This window comes from Strigops habroptila, chromosome 10 (assembly GCF_004027225.2).
Source record: "Strigops habroptila isolate Jane chromosome 10, bStrHab1.2.pri, whole genome shotgun sequence".
Lineage (NCBI taxonomy): Eukaryota > Metazoa > Chordata > Aves > Psittaciformes > Psittacidae > Strigops > Strigops habroptila.
In genome coordinates, this window is record NC_046359.1 from 12,650,562 (window position 1) to 12,673,407 (window position 22,846).

Genomic DNA, 22,846 nt, shown 5'->3' on the forward strand with positions numbered 1-22,846 from the left:
ATTCTCCAGCTTTCTTATAGGCCTCCTTTAGGTACTGGAAGGCTGGTCTAAGGTCTCCCCTGAGCCTTCTCTCAACCTGCTCTCTTACTCAAGATTACATCAGTTCCCCCAGCAAGTTTCCTACCTCTGTATTTCTGTGGCAAGTAGAGAAGAGCAAATGCTAATTTCATAGAATCACAGTGTCATGTTATGGTTGAGGTTGCTAGGCAGCTCCGGAGGTCATCTGATCTAACCTCCCCGCTCACATAGAGCCAGTGTTGCTTCACCAATGCTAAAGAGAGAGGGACCATCACCTCCTTCAACCTGCTGGCAACACTCCTCCTGGTGCAGCCCCGGGCATCATTAGCCTTCTTCGCCACAAGGGCGCATTTCTGACCCATGTTCATTGTGGTGTCTTTTTCTGCTAAGCTGCTTTTCACCTAGTCATGCTCCACCCCCACCCCCCCAGCATATATTGGTGCCTGGGGATTTCACTTGGTGCCATGGGGACTTTGCACTTCCCCTTGCTTAACCCATTTCTCCAGATAGCTGTGGTCCTAGATCGCAGCACAACCCTGCAGTACATCAGACACTCCTCCCAATTTTGTGTCACCAGAAAATTTCTTACTCTCTGCCCCATCATCCACATACTAAATGAAGATGTCAAACAGGATTGGTTAGAACCAGTACTGATCCCAGAGGTACACTGCTAAGTACTGGCCTCCAATTAGACTTCATGCCTTTGAGCAACCCTCTTCAATGTTTGCTCATCCAACCCATACTTCTCAGAGAACAACCCATAGAGAACATCAGGTTCTCTATGAGGATGTTATGGAAGACTGTGAGTGTCTTACTGAAGTCACAGTGAACAATATCCACTGCTCTTCCCTCATCTACATAGCCAGTAGTTTTGTCACAGATGTTTATCTCATTGGCCAAGCATGACTTCCTCTTGGTGAATCCACACTGACTACTCCTGAATCATTCCTTGTTTTTTATGTGCCTGGAAACAGTTTCCAGGATTAACTTCTCCATCCCACCTTCCCAGGAATTGAGGTGAGGCTGAACAGCCTGTAGTTCCTTGCATCATCCTTCTAGGACTCTCTGAAGGGCCTTTTCCTCATAAATTTAAAGAAACTATGTCTTCTTGGCCAGCTGGAGATAGGAACAATTACTGAATAGCTACAGTAAGGCAACATATAAAAAACACCCAAGCTGTAGCTACAAAGACAACTTGTTCCTTGTTTCATCTCATGTTCTGCCAAACACGATGTGTCTTAGGTTAACCAGTCTGCTGTTGATGCAGGTGTTCTTCAAAGGAAAGAAGGAAATGGCTGATAAGAGCAGAGACAGAGTATTTTTTTATGTCTTAAATATGAAAAGACCTGAGCAGCTCTTCATTCACCCAGAAATGTTTCTATGGGATAACCTCTGCAAAATAAGTAAACTTTTCTTCAATTATTCACCTAGCTTGAATGATCAGCATATTCATATGCTGATTGTGCTCACAATCTAGCAAACTCATCAGTTCATGGCTTCCCTGCACAGAGGTATTGACCTTGCATTATCATAGTCTGTTTATAAATAACTTGCAGAGCTGTATATATATTACCTACATTACTATCCCTTTCAGAAGTGGAAGGAATTACTTTCAAGTTAGGAGTAAGCTATAGCTTACAACACTAAACAGCTTTCAGGTTCCAACTTAGTACATGGATCGCATGCTTGACAATTACCAGGACCAACTTATCAGCACTTTTTTGGGGAGCAGAAATGAAAGTAATTTTGCAGACCTATGCACCTTATGTAAGAGATAAATATAGTGGTGAATATGTATGTCAGAGTGCAGCAAGAGCACGGCTGCTACAAGAGGAAAAATGAATGAGAAGCCAGTGGTGGTCATGGCAAAGTCTTGTCACAGACCAGGGCACTATCCCAGCATATCTAAAAAGGGTGGGCAGAGTAACGTACTGATAACAAGGTCCATTGACAGTCCCAGAAAAAGTGAGGTCACAAACAAGGTCCAGGGACCCTCCTGGGAGTCCGGTCAGGAGCAGCAGCAGATGGAGGCAGATACAGGGCTGGAGGCAAGATTGCAACATGGGTCCGCTGGAAACAGAACTTAAGGCAAGCTACTTACAAGATAGATCAATGTCCATGAAGAAAACAAGGCCAGAGGCAGGACCTGGGACAGGTACACTGACAGCATAGTTCGGCAAGGACTAAATATCTAGGCCCAAGCTTAAACGGAGTGCCTGAAGCAAGGAGCAGAGAATGCACATGTGGGGTTCCAGGGCTGATCATGACTATTAAGGCCCAGTAGTGCACTCAGGGCTCTCAGAGTGCAGTCTGTAAAACCAGTAAAGATACATCTGAAAATCTGAGACCGAGGAGGCCATATAATCAGTGTCACAAAGAAGGATGAAGCTTTACTGCACCGTGACTGTAGCCACATTTTACTGATGAGCAAGGAAGGTCCACATCAATGCCTGAAAAGCTTTGCAGAAAGTCTGAAATCTGCCATGGGGAAGAAAAACTTACACTACTACTTCACATTCTAGAACACCTCTTAGGACAGTGGCTCTTTGGAATGAATCATGCAAGGGAAACAGCAAACTACTGCAGAAATCTGGACAGCTGATTTTTCTCAATATCAGCCAGTCATGAAGATGAGGCTATTCATGTAACTTTGCCAGCAAATATGAGGTGGTGCTATAACTAGGTGTTCAGTCAATATTCTAAATGCATTTAACAATGTGAAGAGGACAACACTTTGAATTTATAGTTTCCTCTTAACATAATTAATAAAGAAAACTTCCTTGCTTCTAGATGTTTTAATACACTGAATTATCTGATCAACAAGTAGGAGGAAATGAGAAATTAGAAGGATTCAGACAAAATTAAAAACTGTTATGTGAAATTTAAGTGACATACAAACATATTACAGCAGCTGGTATTTAGTCTAGCCTGCCATTTTGTGCTCTTATGGGTTTACTGTGTAAGGGAATGGAATTTTCCTAATCTCTAAATTTCTACATTCTTTCTATGCATTGGGTTTACAGCACTAGGATGCTGAAATATCTGTCTCTCACTGCCCTACATGTTCATGAACATAGTCAATATAAACAGGCAGTACAGGCTTAGTGTATTGGAAGTTTCTGATATATAGTCTGGGTGATCTATAGGACTCACTAACTTGTGTCATTCCAATCCAGACTTTCCCAAAAGATTAAAATTAATTGGTGGAGACAACTGGTACAGATCCCTATGAATCATTGCTAGATTCCTGACTTCAGGAGTTGTGATGTCTCTAAAAGACAGCAGACAGAGGTAGAATGGTAAAGTTGAAAATTATGGAAAATTGAGAGTCTACAATGATTCATCATACAGAACACAAACTCCTTCAAAACATGTAAGCATGCATCAAGCTTTTGTACCTCCTGTTAATCGAATGTTTGTCTGACTCTTTCTTGGTAATCCTGAAGATGGTAACTAATGATCTCATTCAGTTTTCCATTGCACCTCAATCTAACTCCTGTGTTCTGCTTCCACCTTGGACCCAAGAGAAAGTATTTTCCTTTGTTCTCCAAGTAGCCATTCTTTTAGACAAGACAGACTTAAATTCCTCTTCACAATTTCTTGGAATCTGGTCAAAGGTCATTATCTTACCCTAGTGTATTTATTCATAAAGCCTTATAGTTTATTATCCTAACCTGGAAGAAGAGTAGCCAAAGTTAGTTCTTCTTCCAAAAAGATCTATTCTTCTTGGTTCTTTATTCATAAGTCTGCTTTGTAGATTGTCTGGAGCTTTTCTTAGCTACAGTTATAAATGAGGAGAATGCAGAAGTATAAAAACATTCCAAATCTTCAGATGAACCTTCACAAATTCATGCATTTCAAAGCAAATGAAGCAGGAGTCTGAGTAAATCCAAAAGCCACTAGCAGTGTCCAAGACTCCCTCATTTATTGGCAAGATGACCTGGCTGCATGAGGTTGGCTGACAAGATCAGAACGCTAAAATGCCTTTTCTTGTACCACCTTCAGAGGAATCCATAGGATTTTCTGGCATTCTCTGAAGCAATATTGGAATGCCTCCAGATCATCAATAGTGAAAGAGAGAGACAGATTCACAGCTTTATCCAGTAAGGATGATGAAAATGGAAGTTGCAAAATACTCTTACCAACTTTTATATATATATATATATATACATATAAAAGTTAAATTAATTTTCACTGGAAAAAAAAAAGTAGTTTGATAATACAGACTGAGTGGAAAAATTCTTGCAGAACTCAGAGCAAAAAAAAATCAATATATTCAAAATCTATAAAGCCACAGGCCAGGATAACAAATATGAAGATTTACTCTAAGCAAAGATCAAAAAAGAACCTGAGCATCCTGCTGTGATTCCTGAGTCAATTAAGAGAACAGGAACACATGTCAGAAGAGTAAAAAAAGCAACCATCATCAATGAAATTGAATAAAGAAACAACTAAAGAGTCCCAGGGAAACTAAGCAGTGTTACTCTGAAAATTATTTCCCATGCTTTCAACTGCAGCTTTCAAGAGCACCATGCTGGAGATTTTTTTTCCCTATTTAATCAGAATTTTGTACTTTACAGTATTATTAAATAAAGTAACAATGGATTGAAATCATGAAGGGCAACAAGCAAATTAAACAAAAGCAAAACAATTTTCACTGTGGATGTTTAGGGCAAATATTTAGAACAAAAATCAACAAACAATAAAGTTGAGATCTCGCAGTTAGTGTTATTATCCACAACACTGCAAACAGTATAAATGAGAAGGTGGACTTACCTTTGCTATATTTCAAGAACACTGGACAAACATTTCACTAAACAAGCCCTATTCTGGCAAACCCAAGGCAGAAACAAAAAGAGGTCATTCCAGAGGGACCATTCAAAACACAGTAATGGCTGATGCACCAACTTTACAAATCAACAACTTTAAGAGATTAAAGGTCCCGGCCCACCATAAGATTGTATAGAACTAATCTCCCCTTTAAGCACCCAACAGTGCAAGAGATGGACTGAATTTGATTGGACAAGACTATGAACAAAGAAAGAAAAAAAAAAAGGCAAAAGTTTTCAGCAGTCTGTGTAACTATATAGTAGACCTAACACTTCAGTGGAGACTCATTCCAAGTTCAGATACAGCTTTCCAAACTCAGCCATTTCAATTTTATTTATGTATAAAACACCTGGTGAACGCATTAGGAAAAAGTGAACAGTTTTCTTCCTTCTGAAAACTCAAGAATAGATTTTAAAATACAGAAGACTCAATCTCTGTTCTGAGCAATGAGAGAAAATTTCATTTTAAAATATTTTTTTTCCTGAAAGGTGAAGTGAAAGGGAAAGATAATTATTTATTTTCTCCATTTCTTCTCCACAACAGTTACTCCCACCGGGTAATATGTAACAAACACACACATATACATAATACCCAATACCCTTGAAAAAAGTAATTCAAGTCATTAAGGACTTGAATCACTTTTTTGAAGTTTGGCTAACAGAACTCAGTGGACATTAGAATATACCAACTTTGCCAAATTAAATATAGAGCAAGAACATACATAAATTATGCCTTTCTTCCCAGGACATATTCATATAATTGATTGCCCAGATTTTACACTTTAACTATTTTACCATTCACCTGCTCTACTTATACCAGCATTTAGAAACAAAGAGACAGATAAGTGATCTGTGAAAAGCTTTCTACTTTTTCATTACTCTTCAGCAACACGATTTGAGTGGCTTATTAGAAAAACATAAGAAGGTAACAGATTCCAACTCCAGCAGTCTTTAGTTTCATTGCTTTTTGACATTCAGTGCAGGTAATACAGCAATGCTTTTGGCAAGAACATATATGCCCCCTATAGATTTAATGTATTCTTTCCACAGAAAGATGGAAATAAATGAAATACTCATTAAGCATTTCCTAAAAAAAAAATTCAGTACTGAAAAAAAAGAAATTACATCTTTCAATAAACATGTTTACATACACACAAAGCAAATATAAAATTATTCTTTCAAATATAAACATCCTCCTATCCAAACCCCTTTGCTTTTAAACATACTTAATTCTTTTAGCCTGTGCAACAGAGATTGCCCCAAATATTTCCTTTCCTGAGCAATGTTCCCTTTCCATCACTATCTCCCTTTGTCCCACAGCTTTCCCAAGTACACCACTGAAAGGTTTTTAGCAAGTATAGCACTTTATTCTGAGTTTATGATAATGTATTATGCAAGTTCATAGCACTACATACATGATTTGTCATTATATACAACTACATTTGCATTTTAAAAGCTGGATCATAAATTTTATCTCCTTTAGCAGTAATGACATGTCATTAGCATTCAGTTCAATATGGTATTTTATATATACAATTAGATCTACAAAGGTAGGTAAACATGGGTGATAAATCTTGACCATTTAATGGCACAAAACTAATTACTCTTGAGGGAGCAGCATTTTGTTCGGTCTCTTAAAATTAGTAAATTCCAATTAGCCTTTAATTTTCTTTTATGAAGACCTGACTATAGATTTGATTCCACCTCCAAATTTCTCGTGGTATATCACAGCAAGTATAACAATTCTGAATAAAGCATGGAGTTTTATTCCCAGGTGCCTAATTCAGCCTTACCTCAGAGTTCTTAAATCCCACAGTTTGATGCCATCACCTGCAGCTGTGGTCATGAAAAGATTGTAAGCTTCAGGTTGCTGAGTACTGAAGGATGATCCCTGTAAAAGGTGAAATCAGTTTCAGATTAACTATTCTTGTGGCACTAAATATTTACAGAATCAAAGAATCGTAGAATACCTCAAGGTGGAAGGGACCCACAGGGATCAACAAGTCCAGCTCCCTGCTCCTCACAGGACTATCTAAAACTAAACCATTTGACTACAAGCATCATCCAGACACTCTTTGAAATCTGAAAGGCTCAGTGCTGTGATCACTTCCCTGGGGAGTCTGTTCCAGTGACCAACCACCATCTCAGTGAAGAATTTAGTAAATTTAAAAAATGAACAATAAGTGTTTGTTAGCTTATGTGTAAAAAACTTGACCACCCACACACAAAGGAGCGCAGAAAAAAATTGGCATGTGGAGGAACCCAGTCAGAGAAATGGAGCACTGCCTCGACTCCTTGCAGTGTTGTCCCACGACAGCCATGTGAGCCCTTTGGTCGAGGAGTGACACGCATCATGACAAGTCAACAGGAGAGGCTCTCCAGGTCATCTCATGGACTGATGTGGATTACTAATTACTGGGGCATCCCTTAAAGATCCTTTACGGGATGCACGGGAAGATAATTTTGTGATTGCACAAGACAATATTTATTTAAGGTAGGAAATGAAGGCAGGAAAAGGGAGGGATCAAACAGTAGTCCAACATTTAATTATAAGCCATGTTTAATTTTGGCATAAGTGGGCATACTTTTCATTGACTTCAGTAGCAATTGCATTCATTCATAACAGGACTAATTTTGGCTTCGTATCTTTAAATAATTAAATCCAGTCTATCTTTAAAACTCTGATTTTTTAACATCCACATTGGCAGATCCTGGCCTTTTCACTGGCTACAAACTTGTTTCTCCAGGGAACTAAATATAAACAGTTAGAACTCCTTCTTTCCTTTCCCCACCATTCACATTCTTGTTCTGGCTGAATACATCACAGAAACCTCAAGGCCATTTCCCGCAATCAGTGCTTGACTGCCAGGAATCTTCTATTCGTTATGAAAACTGGCATATAACTGGAAAATGCTTTAGCATTTAGTCAATAGAATTCCCCAAATGGCAAAACAAAGTGGGGCACTCAGCATTAAAAAGACTATAGGAGCTTTCATTTATTTTGCTTAAAGCGGTTTTCCTTCCTAAACTGAGGATTACCACAGCCTGCTCTAACAGATGAACTAAAATGCACCATGCAACAAATTTCCCAACAAAGTCTACATAATTTCACATTAGCTGTAACTATTAAAAAAAAAGAGTAATTGTAAAAGAGAAAGACAGTAGTTGTCCAAAGGATAGTATTCATTAAAAGTTACAGAGCACCCTTTCTTTTTAAAACTTTTGCTCACCATCCCTTTATTCAGTCAGCAATGATCTCTGAGTCCAATACAAAAAGATCTGCAGATACATACACTTTTACTTCATGCACTAGTTGAAAATCACTGGTTGAATTTGATTCTATGATTCTATGAATAAAACAGCTTAAAGCAGTGTCAGCACCAGCCTATCACTGAAAAGTGGGAGATTTCCACCATTTCCCTCAGGCTAGAGAAGAACAATGAACCTCTTTCCCCCAGCTCCTAAGCACACACTTTGAGAATTAAGCTATTACATGAATCTGCAGCAGTATCACCACCACATCTCCACAGGACCATGTATTTAGCCCACCTTCCCAATGAAATTACGCTTACGAAACTGTACTGTCTGCTGATTCCCAGCTTTTAACCTGTTTCACTATTTAAATCCAATCTGAGAGGGCGATAATGGTTTTATGATAATTATGTTTCCACAAGATACATGTAAATGAGTAATTAGCAGACAGAAATTAAAACCAGCATAGCCATTAAGAAAAGTGATTTTCTTTGACAAGCCATTAACCAGCCAACACAAGAGTAATTTAGAACACGCATGGGGTATGGCATGCCTCTCAGTCAGCTAGTAATAAGGACAGCACAAGAAGATAAGGCTGTGATAGGGGAGGAGTCTTTAGGGAACACAGGGAACAAAACTGAAATTGCATGTGGTGGGGAGGTGAAGGTTATAAAGAACACAATAGTCAAGTTTCTGTGACGGATTTGGAAGGAGATATTTAAGAACACAGGATTTAGAAAGGATGCTCAATTAGTTTTGTTACTGCTGCAAGAACCTGCATACAAAGACAGACAAGCTTTGTATCATCATCATATGGTATGTCCTATACTTCAGGGGAAGTTGGTGCCAAAAAGCTTTTTAAGGAAACCAAAATACACTGAGGTTTAGAATAATAAACATTAATATGCTCAATTAGATCAAGATTATAGATGTTCTAAGCAAGCAGCGTAAGGCCTAAAGTTCTGCAAGCAATTTAGTTGTGTAAGTTTTAATCATACATAGAGCTCCAAGGGTTAGGCATGGCTTTCGTGGCTTCCTCTGCTGGACTTCGGTAAACTAAATTGCACTACTGTACATCCAGGATTAAGTGTTCTTTATATATTAAATCCTAAATAGCTGTACTAATCTAAAGTAGATGGCAAATGGGAAGAAATGTGCCACATGTAATAAAAATATATAAACAAAAATCTGGTGGTAAGCACACTACCCAGAACAACTTCTTCCCTAGATGAGGGGGTTTTTGTTACAGTTTTGCCTTGCTTTCTCTTTTCCTTTTACAGATTTATTTTGTCCAATACTTTAGATTTGCCATAGCCTCATAAATGTAAATCTAAAATGGCCTTTTTATAAGTTTCAGAATACCTATCTCCCATCAGAGAGATGCTTGCTGCATTCTTGCTCTGATTTCCCTTCCCTCATGTTGACAAAACAACAAAAATTCACAATGCAAAATACAGTTCTGTAGAATATAAGGAAAGACCTGAAGAAAACATAATCAAGGCACTGAAATACTAATGATGGAAAGGTATAGTCTGAAAATATTTATATATCATTAGCAGACATACATATACAGTGTGTATATATAGACATACATTACTTTCACTGCTGCAATTTAAGGTTTTCAAATTAAACAGGGTAGTATTAAGATATTTGGTTATTCCTACAGTTAACAGAGATACAGAAGGAAGATAAAGTACAGCAACGTATACTTTCCATCATAATGCGATGTCAGTGTACAGATATATTTTCATTGTATTCATTATTCTTCATCTCATTATAAACATGTAACAACATAGCACAGCTTCTCATGCAAATATGAAAGCTACTGATTTTAAAGTTTTACCAGCCAAGATTTTTTTCTTACATTTCTGTCTGCTCTGAGTCACAGTAACAACTCTTTTCCCCCCAGCATCCATGCAATTTTTATAATTTATTTTCAGCATTATACTGTTGGATTTTTTGTTTCTGAAGTAACTCTTTGCATTAAAAGCTGGGTTTAAAAGGAGACTTTCTAACTGTGCTACTGCATTTAATTTAAAGATGTTTGGAATTATTCTTCATACTAAAGCAGAAGTCCCAACCTTCTGTGAGTGAGCTTCACTGATGCTGCTCTCTTTGCTTCCCTGCATCCTTCTCCTCATGGCCATTAGCTTCCTAAACCTAGTTTCTTCCAGTCCTTCTATTTAACAGGAATTAACAAGAATGTCTTGCTCTTCAGCTATGTTTCCAGAATATCTTATTATTTATTTAATAATTTGCTAACAGGATTCTCCCACACTTAATCAGAAGAGATCTTCCTTAGTGTTTTACAAGACCTTCTAAATAGATTTTCCTTTTTTTTGTTTCTTTAAAGAATAAATCTGATCATCCTCACTTACTACTGTTCAGGTAGCAACACAAAGCAGTCTTGGAACACTGGAACTAATTTTCATAAATCTAAACCAGAAAATGCACTTCAAGAATACATATATTGCAATCACCAATGAGCATTCAGTCCACAAGGCAAAATTAAGGCTAGTCCAAAGGAAAGCCTTCATAAATTTTGTTGTGTAGGCACTGGATCTTCAGCATCAACTGTTGCACTCCACAGATTTGCTCCTATTGCACCATCCCTCATGACTAGCTAGCCTTAGACTCCAGTAAGTTTCACACTTTGGACAGAATGTAATTTACACACAGAATTCTGCATATTTTTCAAAGTCTATAAAATTTTTAGGGTATTTTCTTAATGTAAATGCACTGGGTTATATTTACGCTAACAGCTATAAAGTATACAACTAACAAAACAGTTGATGCGTAATTTTCCTATTGACTTACCTAGGGTATTAATTTCATATAACTGAAAAAAAATAGAGAATCTTGATCTATAATTTTCAAAAAAATGGTCAGTTTTCTTTGCTATACCACATACCTCTAGGCTTTTTCCCAAGTGAATACTTGCCCACAGCTTTAAAGTTTTTCTTGATTAAATAACCTGAAGCCACTAAGCTGACCAAGCAAAAAGAAAAGCCAGAACTTCAAGCCTATATGTGTTACAAACAGTACTGAAACAGTTAGCACAATTTTAAGTGTTTTACCAGATCACAACTCTGAGGAAAACCCACAAAGAGTTCTACAAAAGTAGTAATAAGGAATTGTTTTAAACCCACAGAAGCAAAGACTGTCCAACTGGGGATGAGGAACCATATTCAACCAAATCTAACGCAGTATGCATTCCAGTTTGTATGGTACCATAAGACCCCCAAACATTCAAATAAATCTTCAAGCAAGAAAGAAAAAAAAAAAAAGAGCAAGGATGAGGAGTTTTAAGTCATCTGTTCTGGTGCAGTACTAAGCAATTTTTTTCTTTTTGGTTTCTGTTTGTGAAGTTTCAGAGTAAATCAAATGACTTCAGATTCAGCTTTAGAGGAGAACAATTACATTAGGAAAAGTTCCTGCTGAACTACAGTATTACAGTCAAGTAAAGCCAAAGGTAATATACAATCCTCTGATAGCAAGCTTGTTCAGTCATTCTCACTGCTCCCTGCTTTCCATTAGATAACAAATGAGACCTTGCCCATCCTTCCCAACATATAAATACCCTATTACTATGAATAATATTTTTAACCTCCAATTTCTTTGTTGATGGAGTTGTAGTGGTACTACAAAAAAAATTCAATAAAGCATATACCTTATTTTGGCAGATCTGATGGACTGATCTAGTATGAACTTCCGGTATCACTGCTGTGCTGCAGCCTGCATTGAGGTCAAAAACTTCCAGTGCTCGGTTGCTACCAGCTGTAAGTACAATATCTGTACAGTTCTCTGTGTTAAAGTTAATCTGATCTAAAGGTACAAAAGCACAGATAGAAGAAAAGACAGATAAATAGCTATCAAGGCTCTGTTGTATTTACTGCTCTATGAACAGCATCAAAAAATTTAGTCAGAAAAAATTTATGTCCAGGTCTGAAGTTCAATACCACAAAAAAAAATACAGCATTTTTACTCTGATAGAAAAAGAGTAGTAAAGAATCAAATGTTAATTACTTTAACTGAAGTTATTTCCATGTAATTAAGTCCAAAGAATTATAAAGAAAATAAGAAACATAAAGGATACAAGAGTAGAATTCATTTACTGCTGAAAGGCTGGTAATCTCCATTGTTGAAGCCATGGGAAATTTCTGTACCAATTTGCAAACGCTTCTCTGTTTATATCTGCAAAAAATATCCAATGAATGCTAGTGTTAATGAAATAAGTTATGATTTGTGGCCACCAGTAAACTCCTATTGGAATTACAAAGCAAATCAAGATGCTCTCCTTCATTATTAAAAATAAAAGCCACAAACCTTTTGACTTGTTGCTGAACTCTATTAAAAACTTGCTAACAAAACTCATTTGGATGAAAAGAAACATGATATTCATATACATAAGATAGGTCTTCCATCAACATGAAACACTGAAATAATCATGTATGTATATTGAATCTTAAATCCACCAGTTTCAGCTACATAAAAAGGAAAAGAATCACTTCATCTTCTGGAATGCTTCGAATTTATCATAACTGAAAAATATTCTCTCTCTCTTACACCATAGAAGAGAGTGGATGTCATTCAATGACCCTATATAATGAATCTTATATATAGTAAAAGATAAACACCAGAAAATCTGAAGCATTTAGAGATGGTTGCTGTTAGAATCTTGTTAGAATTTGTCTTTTGACTTAAGTACTTCTCATCTAGTTTCCATTCTGTTTCTGATAAAAAACAAAGAGTGTTTAAGTTCTTTGATCTAAATGCTAAAGCTCAAAGGAACCAAGCTTAGAATATTTTTATTACCGTACTGCCAAATCAGGTCTGTATAGCCCACTTGCTTAAAAAGTTTAAACTGGCCTAAAGTGGTTTGGATAAAAATAATTATAATCTTCTTCAACATTAACTTTCCAGAAGTACCTGAAATAATCACTCTCCTATGTATGATTAGCATGCATTTTAAACCCACTTAGCATGGCCTTTGCTCTATCCATCTATAATATGTTCTATTATAGTTTCCCATTTAATCAGCATAGGCATTTTATCACTACTTCCCTTGCTGTATGTATAATTACTGCAATCAGCTGCTAAATATAATGACTTTTAAAGGCATTATTTCTGTTAATGGAACACATTTTCTCCTTTTCAAACTCCTTTCAATTTCCTCATGATAACCTTTAAAACAACATATAAAACTAAAAATGAGGTAACAACCCATATATGTTTTGTTCTGCTCATATTCATACGTGAATTAAAAATAATCAAGAAACAAACAAAAAATAAACAGCACATTATACTTCATATCAGCATGCACAACTGCTGATGAGCATGGAAATTCAATAGTTAGTAATTTTGGAGAATGTAAAGAAAATCATTTAGGTTATGGATAGTTTTCAGATTAATCATAGAAGTAGGATATCTGTATCCTGGATATCAGCATCCTATTCACAGGACTGCAATAAATCTCCTCTGTGGCATTTGTAAATAAGGATATATTTAAATAAGCCTATAAGGAATATAACATTCTTTTTAGTTATTTCCACTTCTCAGTTTCACCTTTAAAACTGAACCAATATTTAACTATTTTATTAAGTTGTTGTGATGCTTAGTTAATTACTACTTATGAGTTCTTTGAAAACTCTGAACAGAGAAACAGTGATTTGTCATGTACTGTCTTCACCTCTGAAATACAGTAGCAATCTATTGGTTAGCCAGACTGCACTGCCATGCTCCTCTAATTAAGATTATAAAACATGCTTTGGCGTTAGAACTAGAATCTTCTTGCATCGGTTCCATTCAAGCATTCTTCCAAACTTAACTCAGAAGGCAGAATGAAAGAGTTGTGGGGGGGGGGGGGGAAAAAAAAAGGAATAATGCAGTGTTCCATAAAAGAAAGAAATACTGGGAAATTAACTGAATTCACAAGAAAATGTCAAAGCAAATTAACCTTTAATACCTTTTTTATAGATAAATATATATAAGGCCTCAAACTGTTTTGTGGGTTTGTTGTAATGCCTACAATTGTGTGTTTGGTATTTTGGCATTACACTAATATCTCAGAGAGTGTAACTGCACTTTTTTGAGTTAATGTTAATACATCAAGAAATACTGAGGGCATGACAACAAAATTCTGCCATAAGTACAACCCTCCATACATACTTTAACAGCTTTAAACCAGGATATTGTATGCTCCTACCAAAGAAATTGGAACAACACAGAACACAGTAGAAGTTCACTGCCCAAGTCCTTGGAAATTACATCAAGTTCCATGCTACCTTAAGTTTCTGAACTAAACAGCTTAAAGCTGGTTCAGACAAGTCTTTCACAACAGTAATTGCAGTATGGATTTTCTTCAGGTTACTGGATACTTTCCCCTGGGAGGTATAGGTATTTGTTAATAAATAAATAAGGCAATATCTAGAGCCTGCACATTATATACTGCAATATCATTTCCTTACTGAAGCCTATGCACCCACAAATACAAGGAAAAAAAATTTTAACTATATCTTAAACACAAAAAATATTCTGATCTCAATGATCAGAATGTGGTTTTCCGTCTTCTTTTTCGAAGTTCTTCCACAATTGCCTCTATAAATTTTAAGAGTTAAAAGTGATATGACAGAAGCAGTTGCCTGCCTCAGTTTTAAATATTACTTGTCTGCACTATGAATATATTTCTAGCAAAACTAGGAAAAGGAACCACTTTTCCTGCCTTCCAGGTTCCTCCTGTACTGTTTGTTACACTTTGCTACAGGGTAAGCATTTCAGAACATGAGAACTCTGTTGAACCAGTTACAAGAAAAGAAAGTAGTCAATGGGAGGAAAAAAAACCAAAACCAAAACCAAACAAAACAAACCAAAACAAAACTTTCAAAAGAACTTGTGTTTATATTTCAGGGTTAGGTTCTGTTGGGGTTTTTTCATTTTATTCTATTAGTTTTATCCTCCTGATGTAATGTATATACTATAAAATCAAAGCAGGAAATTCTGTATTTCTTAGTATTTAGTTTTCTATTCTATTTGCTATATTCCCATTCCAAATAGAGTATATGGCTAAAGTAAGAGCCGCAACACCCCCCTCCATTAAGGACTTTAACCAGAAAAGGAAGATAAAGAATCACAAGTGAGAGTGGATTGACTGAAAAACCAACCAGGTGTCTGAAAACCACAATTAGTTAACCATTTTGAAGAATTTTTAAATAGAACTTAGATCATAATCCATTAGCTACTTTTTCAAATGAAAAGGAATTTCTTTTGTTTAAGAGAGATATTTTAAAGGAGACACAAAATTTGGCATTTTTTCTCCTTTTGTTTTCTGTATGAGCATTTAATGTAAATAAACAGCATAGTAATAGTAAAAAGTGCCTGAATGGTGACTCACAATCAAGAAATACAGGGACAAAATAGGGTAATAAGTAATTAGATATATCAGTTGGAAAGTCAGTGAAAATTACAGAAAAGCGATTACTTTCATTTGACAGAGAAGGAAGAAAAGTGTCAGAGCATGTTGGTGTCTCTGAAAGAAAAAGTATATAGAATATTCTCACAAGAGAAATATTTGCAATAGCTACTCAAACATAACTTCAGACATTAATTCACACTGGGATGTAAACAAGCAGAAGGTAAAGCTCAGAAGTTCCCAAATGGTAACAGTAATAGAAAAACCATATTTGCAGCAGTTAAGGTATGCACTATAAATTTTTTTTTTTTTTTCTATTATAACAGATCAAATATATTTTTACAATTAGCTTTTACTATTTTTTGAGTGGGTTTTTTTTTTAACTTCTTTAATATTCTTGCTCCTCAGCTGATCTCACCACCCAGAAAATCCCAGATCAAACAATACAAGTACTTTCACTGGTCTGTTAATGAGAAATTGTACTCACCTTTTGAGGTCATCCTTGGTTGTATCTGGATGGAAACTTAATACATGAAATTCAGCTCCACAACACAGCAATATAAATGCATCTATAAAATAAAATTGTGCAAAGCGTACAGTCTTATGGAACTTATCTTTGCCCTGAAATGCAAAGAAAATTATTAAGAATGGATTCTATTTTTTTTTTTTTTTCCTGAGATTCCTGGTGTTAAGGCAGTTTCCCTGTTTATCCTGATCATATGCCAGGAGGTTAACCAACTGTGTAGTGGCCCTTCCTATTTCTGACATATGTTAATCTCAAAGTTTTCATTCTACTTAAATTAGTTGACAATAAAGTTACTAGCATCTAGAGTTTATTGAATCTAATACAATCTAGCTTCACACTCAACTTGCATTTGAATTGGGGAGTAGACTACAAAGTCAAGTAGAGATAAGCCAATGAATATAGAATAAACAGAGCAAAAAATAAAACCAAAACTTCCAGACATGCCCTCTAGTTTTGTCCACCAAGGTTGGTTTTTTGTTTTCATAAATTATCATGATAAAAGCTTAATTTGAAGCCAATGAAGACCACCTAGATCATAGTATCAGTTGGAATCACCACCATCCAGTAGCTCTGAAAATGAGACTGCATGTTTCTTCTACAGAGATGCTAAAATGGAAGTAGATGAAAGTGCAAAACAGTGCCCTCTGTGAACTGAACCATGAGAAGTTTCTCATTACCAGAATTAAGGCAGATTCATTATTGCAGACTGACCAGACTCTTAAAGTTCTGTCTTCTGACGCAGAAACTAACCACTTCTTGTCATGACTCCAGCCAACAGAGTTAACTGCACCATCATGACCTAATAAAAATAATAATGGAACTATCATAAAGGTCGTTTCTGGCATTTATATGTTTCTCCAGATTTAATTACATTGTTTTAATATAATTATACACAATAGTAAACCACGTTTTAAATACAGGCTTCAAACGGTTGGATTAAAACTGGTAACAGTAAACCAGTTTTTGATTTTTTTTCTTCCACAAAAAATCATGCAAAAACCTCTCTAGTTAATAATCAAACAATGATAATTCTGACATTTTTCAAAGTTATTGGAAGAGCATTTCCAAGAAACGTCCTTGATATTCCATTTAAGCAAAGATACAGCATTACTTGAAAAGAGAATCTGAGTATTGTATTATAATGAAATTTTATATTAAACATGATCTGGAAACAAGACCTTGCAAATAGTTGCAATACTTTATTTTATTCATCAGGCTTTTATTACTGAGTTGTCTGGTTTTTTAAAAACACAATGAACGTGCCACTACAACAGCTTCTGCAGGACTTTCTCATTAGATTAAAAAATATAAAAATGTAACTGCCAGTTTAAAATAATATTTTAAAATATTATAATCTCCAGTTAATAGCAAAAAGCTTCTACAACAGACTTTTCCAGTTTGGTGTCACACAATTAAAAAAAAGATTAGAAACTTAGAAAGAACTTCAAAAGCCAGAAACATCATCCAGAAGCTAAAATTATTAATGTGATTTAAAATCATATTGATGCTGATCAAAAAGGTCAAAAAGAACAACATATATTAAACAAGTTTAACAAACTTTGGCCCATATTATTCAAATTTGTCTAGATGAAGTCTGATGAATTTCATCTAGCCTTAAAACATTCAAAGTTCTTATGCTGCCCTCTTGTGCACATTTTCTCTTTAGTCAACTTAAGTTTTATATTGCTTTAAATTACAAGAAGGCCAATCGAATTATCTCAGCAATTAAGATCTTCTATGATTATAAATATCTATAAAAAGGCTTATAAATAAGATATATTAATTCCCAGTTACCAAAGTCCTATAGAATTTTCACCAGAATACTTACATATGTACTTATTGAGTACCTATGTAGTTCTATACTTATTTTATTCTCAACATTAACATCTATTTGAAGGCCTTGGTTTTGTAAAACCATCTGGAAGCCTTGAATTATCTGCATTAAAGAAAAAAAAAAAAAAAACAACCAGGGACAACAACAAAAAACCTTTACCAATTGTTTTTATACAAACAATTTTCCAAAGTGGTAAGGAACGTGAGAAACTTTAGGAAAATATGAGATTTGGAAAATTGGAAGAGCTATGCAAAAAAAAAAAAGCTTAAGAATCTCTGCACTCCAGGCCCCCCAATCCCAAAGCACAGACAGGGAGATGCCAGCTGGCTTGCAAGAGGCCAGTAAGCTTCCAAACAGGCATTACTCAGGGTTCCCCAGTCCTGAAGCACATTGAGAAGGACAGCAGCTGGCTTTGTAGAATTCTTCAAAAAGTCCGTACTGGCTGTAACACTTTTAAAGCTGTTCAGCATTACCTGCACTTCACTATAGGGCACAGACACTTGAAGAGCCAACACTGAATACGACTGCAGAACTACTTAAAACTGTAACTGAGCACAGAACAAAACTGAGTAAATTAGGCTTACAGCAAAACTGCTATTGTTATACCACTGCTCTCTGATGGTGCACTATAAAAATTATTTCAATAAACAGCTATATTCAGATCTTAATGCTGCCTTGAAACTGATTTTTTTTAAGAGAATACATATTAGCAATTTCTTGAAAAAAGAAAGTTTTACATTACCACTGATAGCAGCTCTGAATGAGAGTAATGCATTATAGTTTTTAATGAACAAAAAATACATTTATTATGATACTTCAAAGCCAAAAGCATCTGAAGTAGAAAATAAAATAGGTGATTTCATGATAATTTGAACTATACAGAAGAACTACATGAATGAAATAAGCATGTAACTGATGGTTTGCGGTTCCTACTGCCCTACAGAACAGTATCTGACAGAGTCACATTTATGTTGCTTTTGAAAAAAACTATATGCACAGGTTGCACTCTTCTGCTACTTAAAGAGCACAAAGTAGAATTTGGTTTACACCAAATTTATGTTCTACTTAATGTTCAGAGTAGCACTGCTACAACCAAAAAGACAAAGTTCTTGAAAATCATTTACATTTTAGATTCTTCAGATTACTTAAAAAGATGTGTTAATAATCTGAAGAAACAAAAAATTCTTTGGGCACAACTGTTCATCTGTTGTGTGTTGTGTGCATCCTACATTATTAGTTTTACAGATGCTTGTAACAAGCAAGGGAAGGAAATACAGAATTTTGATCTCTTTTGGTTTATTGCATTTTTTTAAAAATTCTGATCTTCTAAAATAATGTTAAATATATTCAAGATATATGGGGTCCCTTTGGATAAAATTACTGCTTTTGTTCCAAGAAAACCTCACGACACTATTCCTGTGTGCCGTTCATATAAATTGCACTATGAACTTGCTCAAATTAGTCTGTGATACATAAAGAAAAATAGCTTAAAATAGTCTAATTCTACAGTTGTTAAGGTCTGCTACTAAATTACAGTCATCTTCCATTATGAAATTCCACTGAAAATTCATTTAGCGGGACTCATTTAAAAACCATAAGATTTACTGTTATTAAAAATTTAACAGAGAGTTCTTGCAGAAATTTAGAATTCATTTTTTAAGGCTTATTTACAATGCTAAGTAATGCAATATACACGAGCATTATCATTACAACTGCCTTTATTATTTCTATTTAATTATTGTAACATACATGCGCAAGGCAGATTGCAATGTATATTGTGATAGATTATTATTTACCTCCCAAAAAATAAGAAATGGGAAAACCTAGTAAGCAGTTTAATTCTAGAACAAAATTAACCAATCACAGAAATTAATTCTACATCTTGAATTAACAGTATCCCCTCTCCCTTGTTCTTCTCAGGGTGATATAAATGGAATCTTTTGGTTACTATGCTATTTTAGGTTAAACTCAATCATATATTAAATAATTTCTTAAATAATACAGTTCATAAATCTACCTGAAAAAACATTATATATATCAGTGAGATTGGAACTGAAGATCAGCACACTTTTGTCAGCCAGGCCGCAAGCCAGCATCTCTCCATCCCCTATAAAGAAGAGTGTCTGATGATTTACATTTGAAAGCAACGAAGACCTACACAATATGCTGTTTCTTTTAATCATAAAAATCACACATCAACAAAATACAAAACAGATACTCATTTCATACATTTAACACCTATTTTGTATGGACATCACAAACTTTTGTTGCAGAATTTGGCAGGAATTCGTAGACAATTCATTTCTTGTCCTGGCATATTCTGAAAACAGTTATCCATCACAAGGCAGAATTTCACTTTTCACCAAAAAAAGGCTACAAAATTTAAGTTCGGTGGTCTTAATAAACCATGTCACACAATTATCTTTTTTCTTTCTGCACACTGACACAATTGTACATTTTATAAAGCCTGTACATACCAGAATACTGAATGCAACAAATCGGGGTTGGTTTACAAGCTACAGATAGCTCCTTCTCGTATTTAATTGGAGGACAAGTTTCCAATGGATATTCTTTATTTTTACTTCAAAGATGGAGAACAGAGAAAAAGAGGAAAAATATTAAGATATCTAAACCCAGTACATTTTCATTTCACTTATGAAATAAATGTGCTTTGGGTGTTATTCTAAGCATCTTTATATATAAGAGGCAGGATTAATTTTAAATCATCGTAATTACATTACTTGTGTTATGAATTCACGAGATTAAGAATTAACATAGATTGGTACATAAAATCAAACTTCTTAATTTGCATACTTCTCTAACAAAAGTATTTAAAGAATGCAAACTCTCCCTTGTTGCGACAATAAGCAATATGAAAATATCTTCCTATGTAAAAATAAGAGTTACATTGACCATTTATTTAATCAAGATACATACTGAAAGAACACCACACAAAACTTAAAATACTAAGTAGCTTAAACTATCACAAAATAGCACAAACCAATCTTGAAATTACCTGAAGTGCTCATCTAAAGTGTGCAAGGACTACAAAAACTTAGTTTTAAGATATTGAGTGGTTTTTAACACAATAATAGGTTTGGTTTTTTTTAAAGAGAATAATGATAGCATTAATTATTCTTTACTTGTATATTTGTAGTACCTGGAACAAAGATTTTATATAATACTAAAGAGAAATTAAAAGTTCTAATGAGACCTTCCAACAGACCTGTATTTATCCTCATTTTAATTTTTTCTTCCTCTAATGGAGTTGCTAGATAACCTACTGTTTACAACTGGTCTTCCACTTTGATAGCTTATTTTTCTTCAGATTATTAACTGGGGAAAACATGGTCATTCTACAAAAAAAGAACACAGATTCTCTTATATGAAACATGAAACATTGTATGAGAGAAATAGTTTATTTCAAACAAAACCCAATCCTGCTTCCTTCTTACTATTCATGTCTACATGTAATGTCAGTAATTAAGATAACGTACACATTGATGACAACATAACTTTCTAATGATTTAATGCTCAAGTTTGCACCTAAGTTTTGTTTTTGGTGTGTTATCTGTTGAATAATGCATTCTAAAGGTCAAAATCCATTGACATAAAGTTCTCAGATATTCCTTTCTGCAAGCTGAAGAAATAAGAGTTTAATCATACGAAAGAGACAGAATGCCTAATACAGATATTGAAAGGAAGTTGAACACTGGCCAGAAGCTGTGAATATTTTATTTTTTTTTTTTTTACAACATACTTTTTAAATTGTTTGATAACATCATATCTGTTTTTCATGGGTGGTGAATTTCACAGTCACAAGACTATGTGTCTCATGACAAAACATCACACACCAATAAACCAGACAAAATAGTAATGCATCTACTCACCGTGGTGCTGCTGTATAACCTGATGACTTAATTTTATTATGGAAAACTAATGGCTGATCTTTCACTGTGCTTTTCGCTCCTATAGTAAAATAATTCAATTTACATTAAAATGGGGGGTTTTAACATCATATTTTTACAGTTATGTAGACAGGCTAGCACAGTAGAAATATCTGATGTCTCCTTACGTTACAAACCATATTTAGTATCAGTCACTCTAAAATAATGATTACTAAGGAAAGGAAAGAAATATGAACTATTACACTGCATAACATCTCTCCTCCAATAATATCAATGAGAAAGAACTTCTAGTACAGGTATCAGTGCTGCATGTCCAAAGCAGCCGAATTCTAGCTAAAACACTGTAGATGCATTCTTGGAATATCATACAACACTAATGATATAAGCTTTGACATTCTACCAGGTCCAACAAGTACAATCAATATAGTAAAAAATTATTTCTACGTGTCTACAGTTATCAGTATTTTTATACCTTTCCTAAAGAAAAGGTGATGATGAAAAAATTATTTTGTAAGTGCTTTTTGGACTTTGCTTAACTGTTGCTAAACAAAAAAGCTACAAGTGCTTCAACAGCAATTGGAAGTCAGATTTGGGGTTTTTTTGGGTTTTTGGTTTTTTTTTTAACAGTAGGATGCTGAGGCAAAAATTAACTTCCTAAACTTGCAGATATTGACAAAGGACTATTCAGGACAATAAAATTAACCATAACAGGTAATCAAAGTTAAGAAAGAAACAACAAATTATACAGAAAAAAATATAGTGCATGCTATGGAAAAAGAACGACTTATGAAAGATTAAACATCCTAAACCCTAACTCTTTTAAAATCCACATAAAGTTCTTAGAGTATTGTTTTTCAAATAAGAAAAATACCTTATTACCATCATTTTCACTACAATTACATATGCAGGCTATGAAACACTGCTAGAAGTATAAAAGTTCTTCCAATTAAAAACATAATGCAATATATATTTAAAACAGAAATCAATATACTAGTTATATTAGGCATCAGCCAGTTGTGAGTCAGTTACTTTTAATTAAAAAAAAGAAAAAATATAACTGTATTTATTAAT

At 34.8% G+C, this 22,846-nt stretch overlaps 1 protein-coding gene across 1 annotated transcript in view; it reads right to left on the reverse strand.

Annotated features, from left to right (window-relative positions):
* Positions 1–22,846, reverse strand: part of WDR27 (WD repeat domain 27) — a 96,066-nt gene that overhangs the window by 59,714 nt on the left and 13,506 nt on the right. Inside the window, exons 13-21 of the mRNA XM_030498998.1 lie at positions 21,758–21,836; positions 21,152–21,223; positions 20,345–20,448; positions 19,885–19,974; positions 16,711–16,832; positions 15,995–16,128; positions 12,196–12,293; positions 11,770–11,891; positions 6,641–6,738 (exon numbers count right to left, since the gene is read on the reverse strand). Of these exons, the coding sequence (XP_030354858.1) occupies positions 6,641–6,738; positions 11,770–11,891; positions 12,196–12,293; positions 15,995–16,128; positions 16,711–16,832; positions 19,885–19,974; positions 20,345–20,448; positions 21,152–21,223; positions 21,758–21,836 (919 nt within the window). The remainder of the gene's footprint in view (positions 1–6,640; positions 6,739–11,769; positions 11,892–12,195; positions 12,294–15,994; positions 16,129–16,710; positions 16,833–19,884; positions 19,975–20,344; positions 20,449–21,151; positions 21,224–21,757; positions 21,837–22,846) is intronic.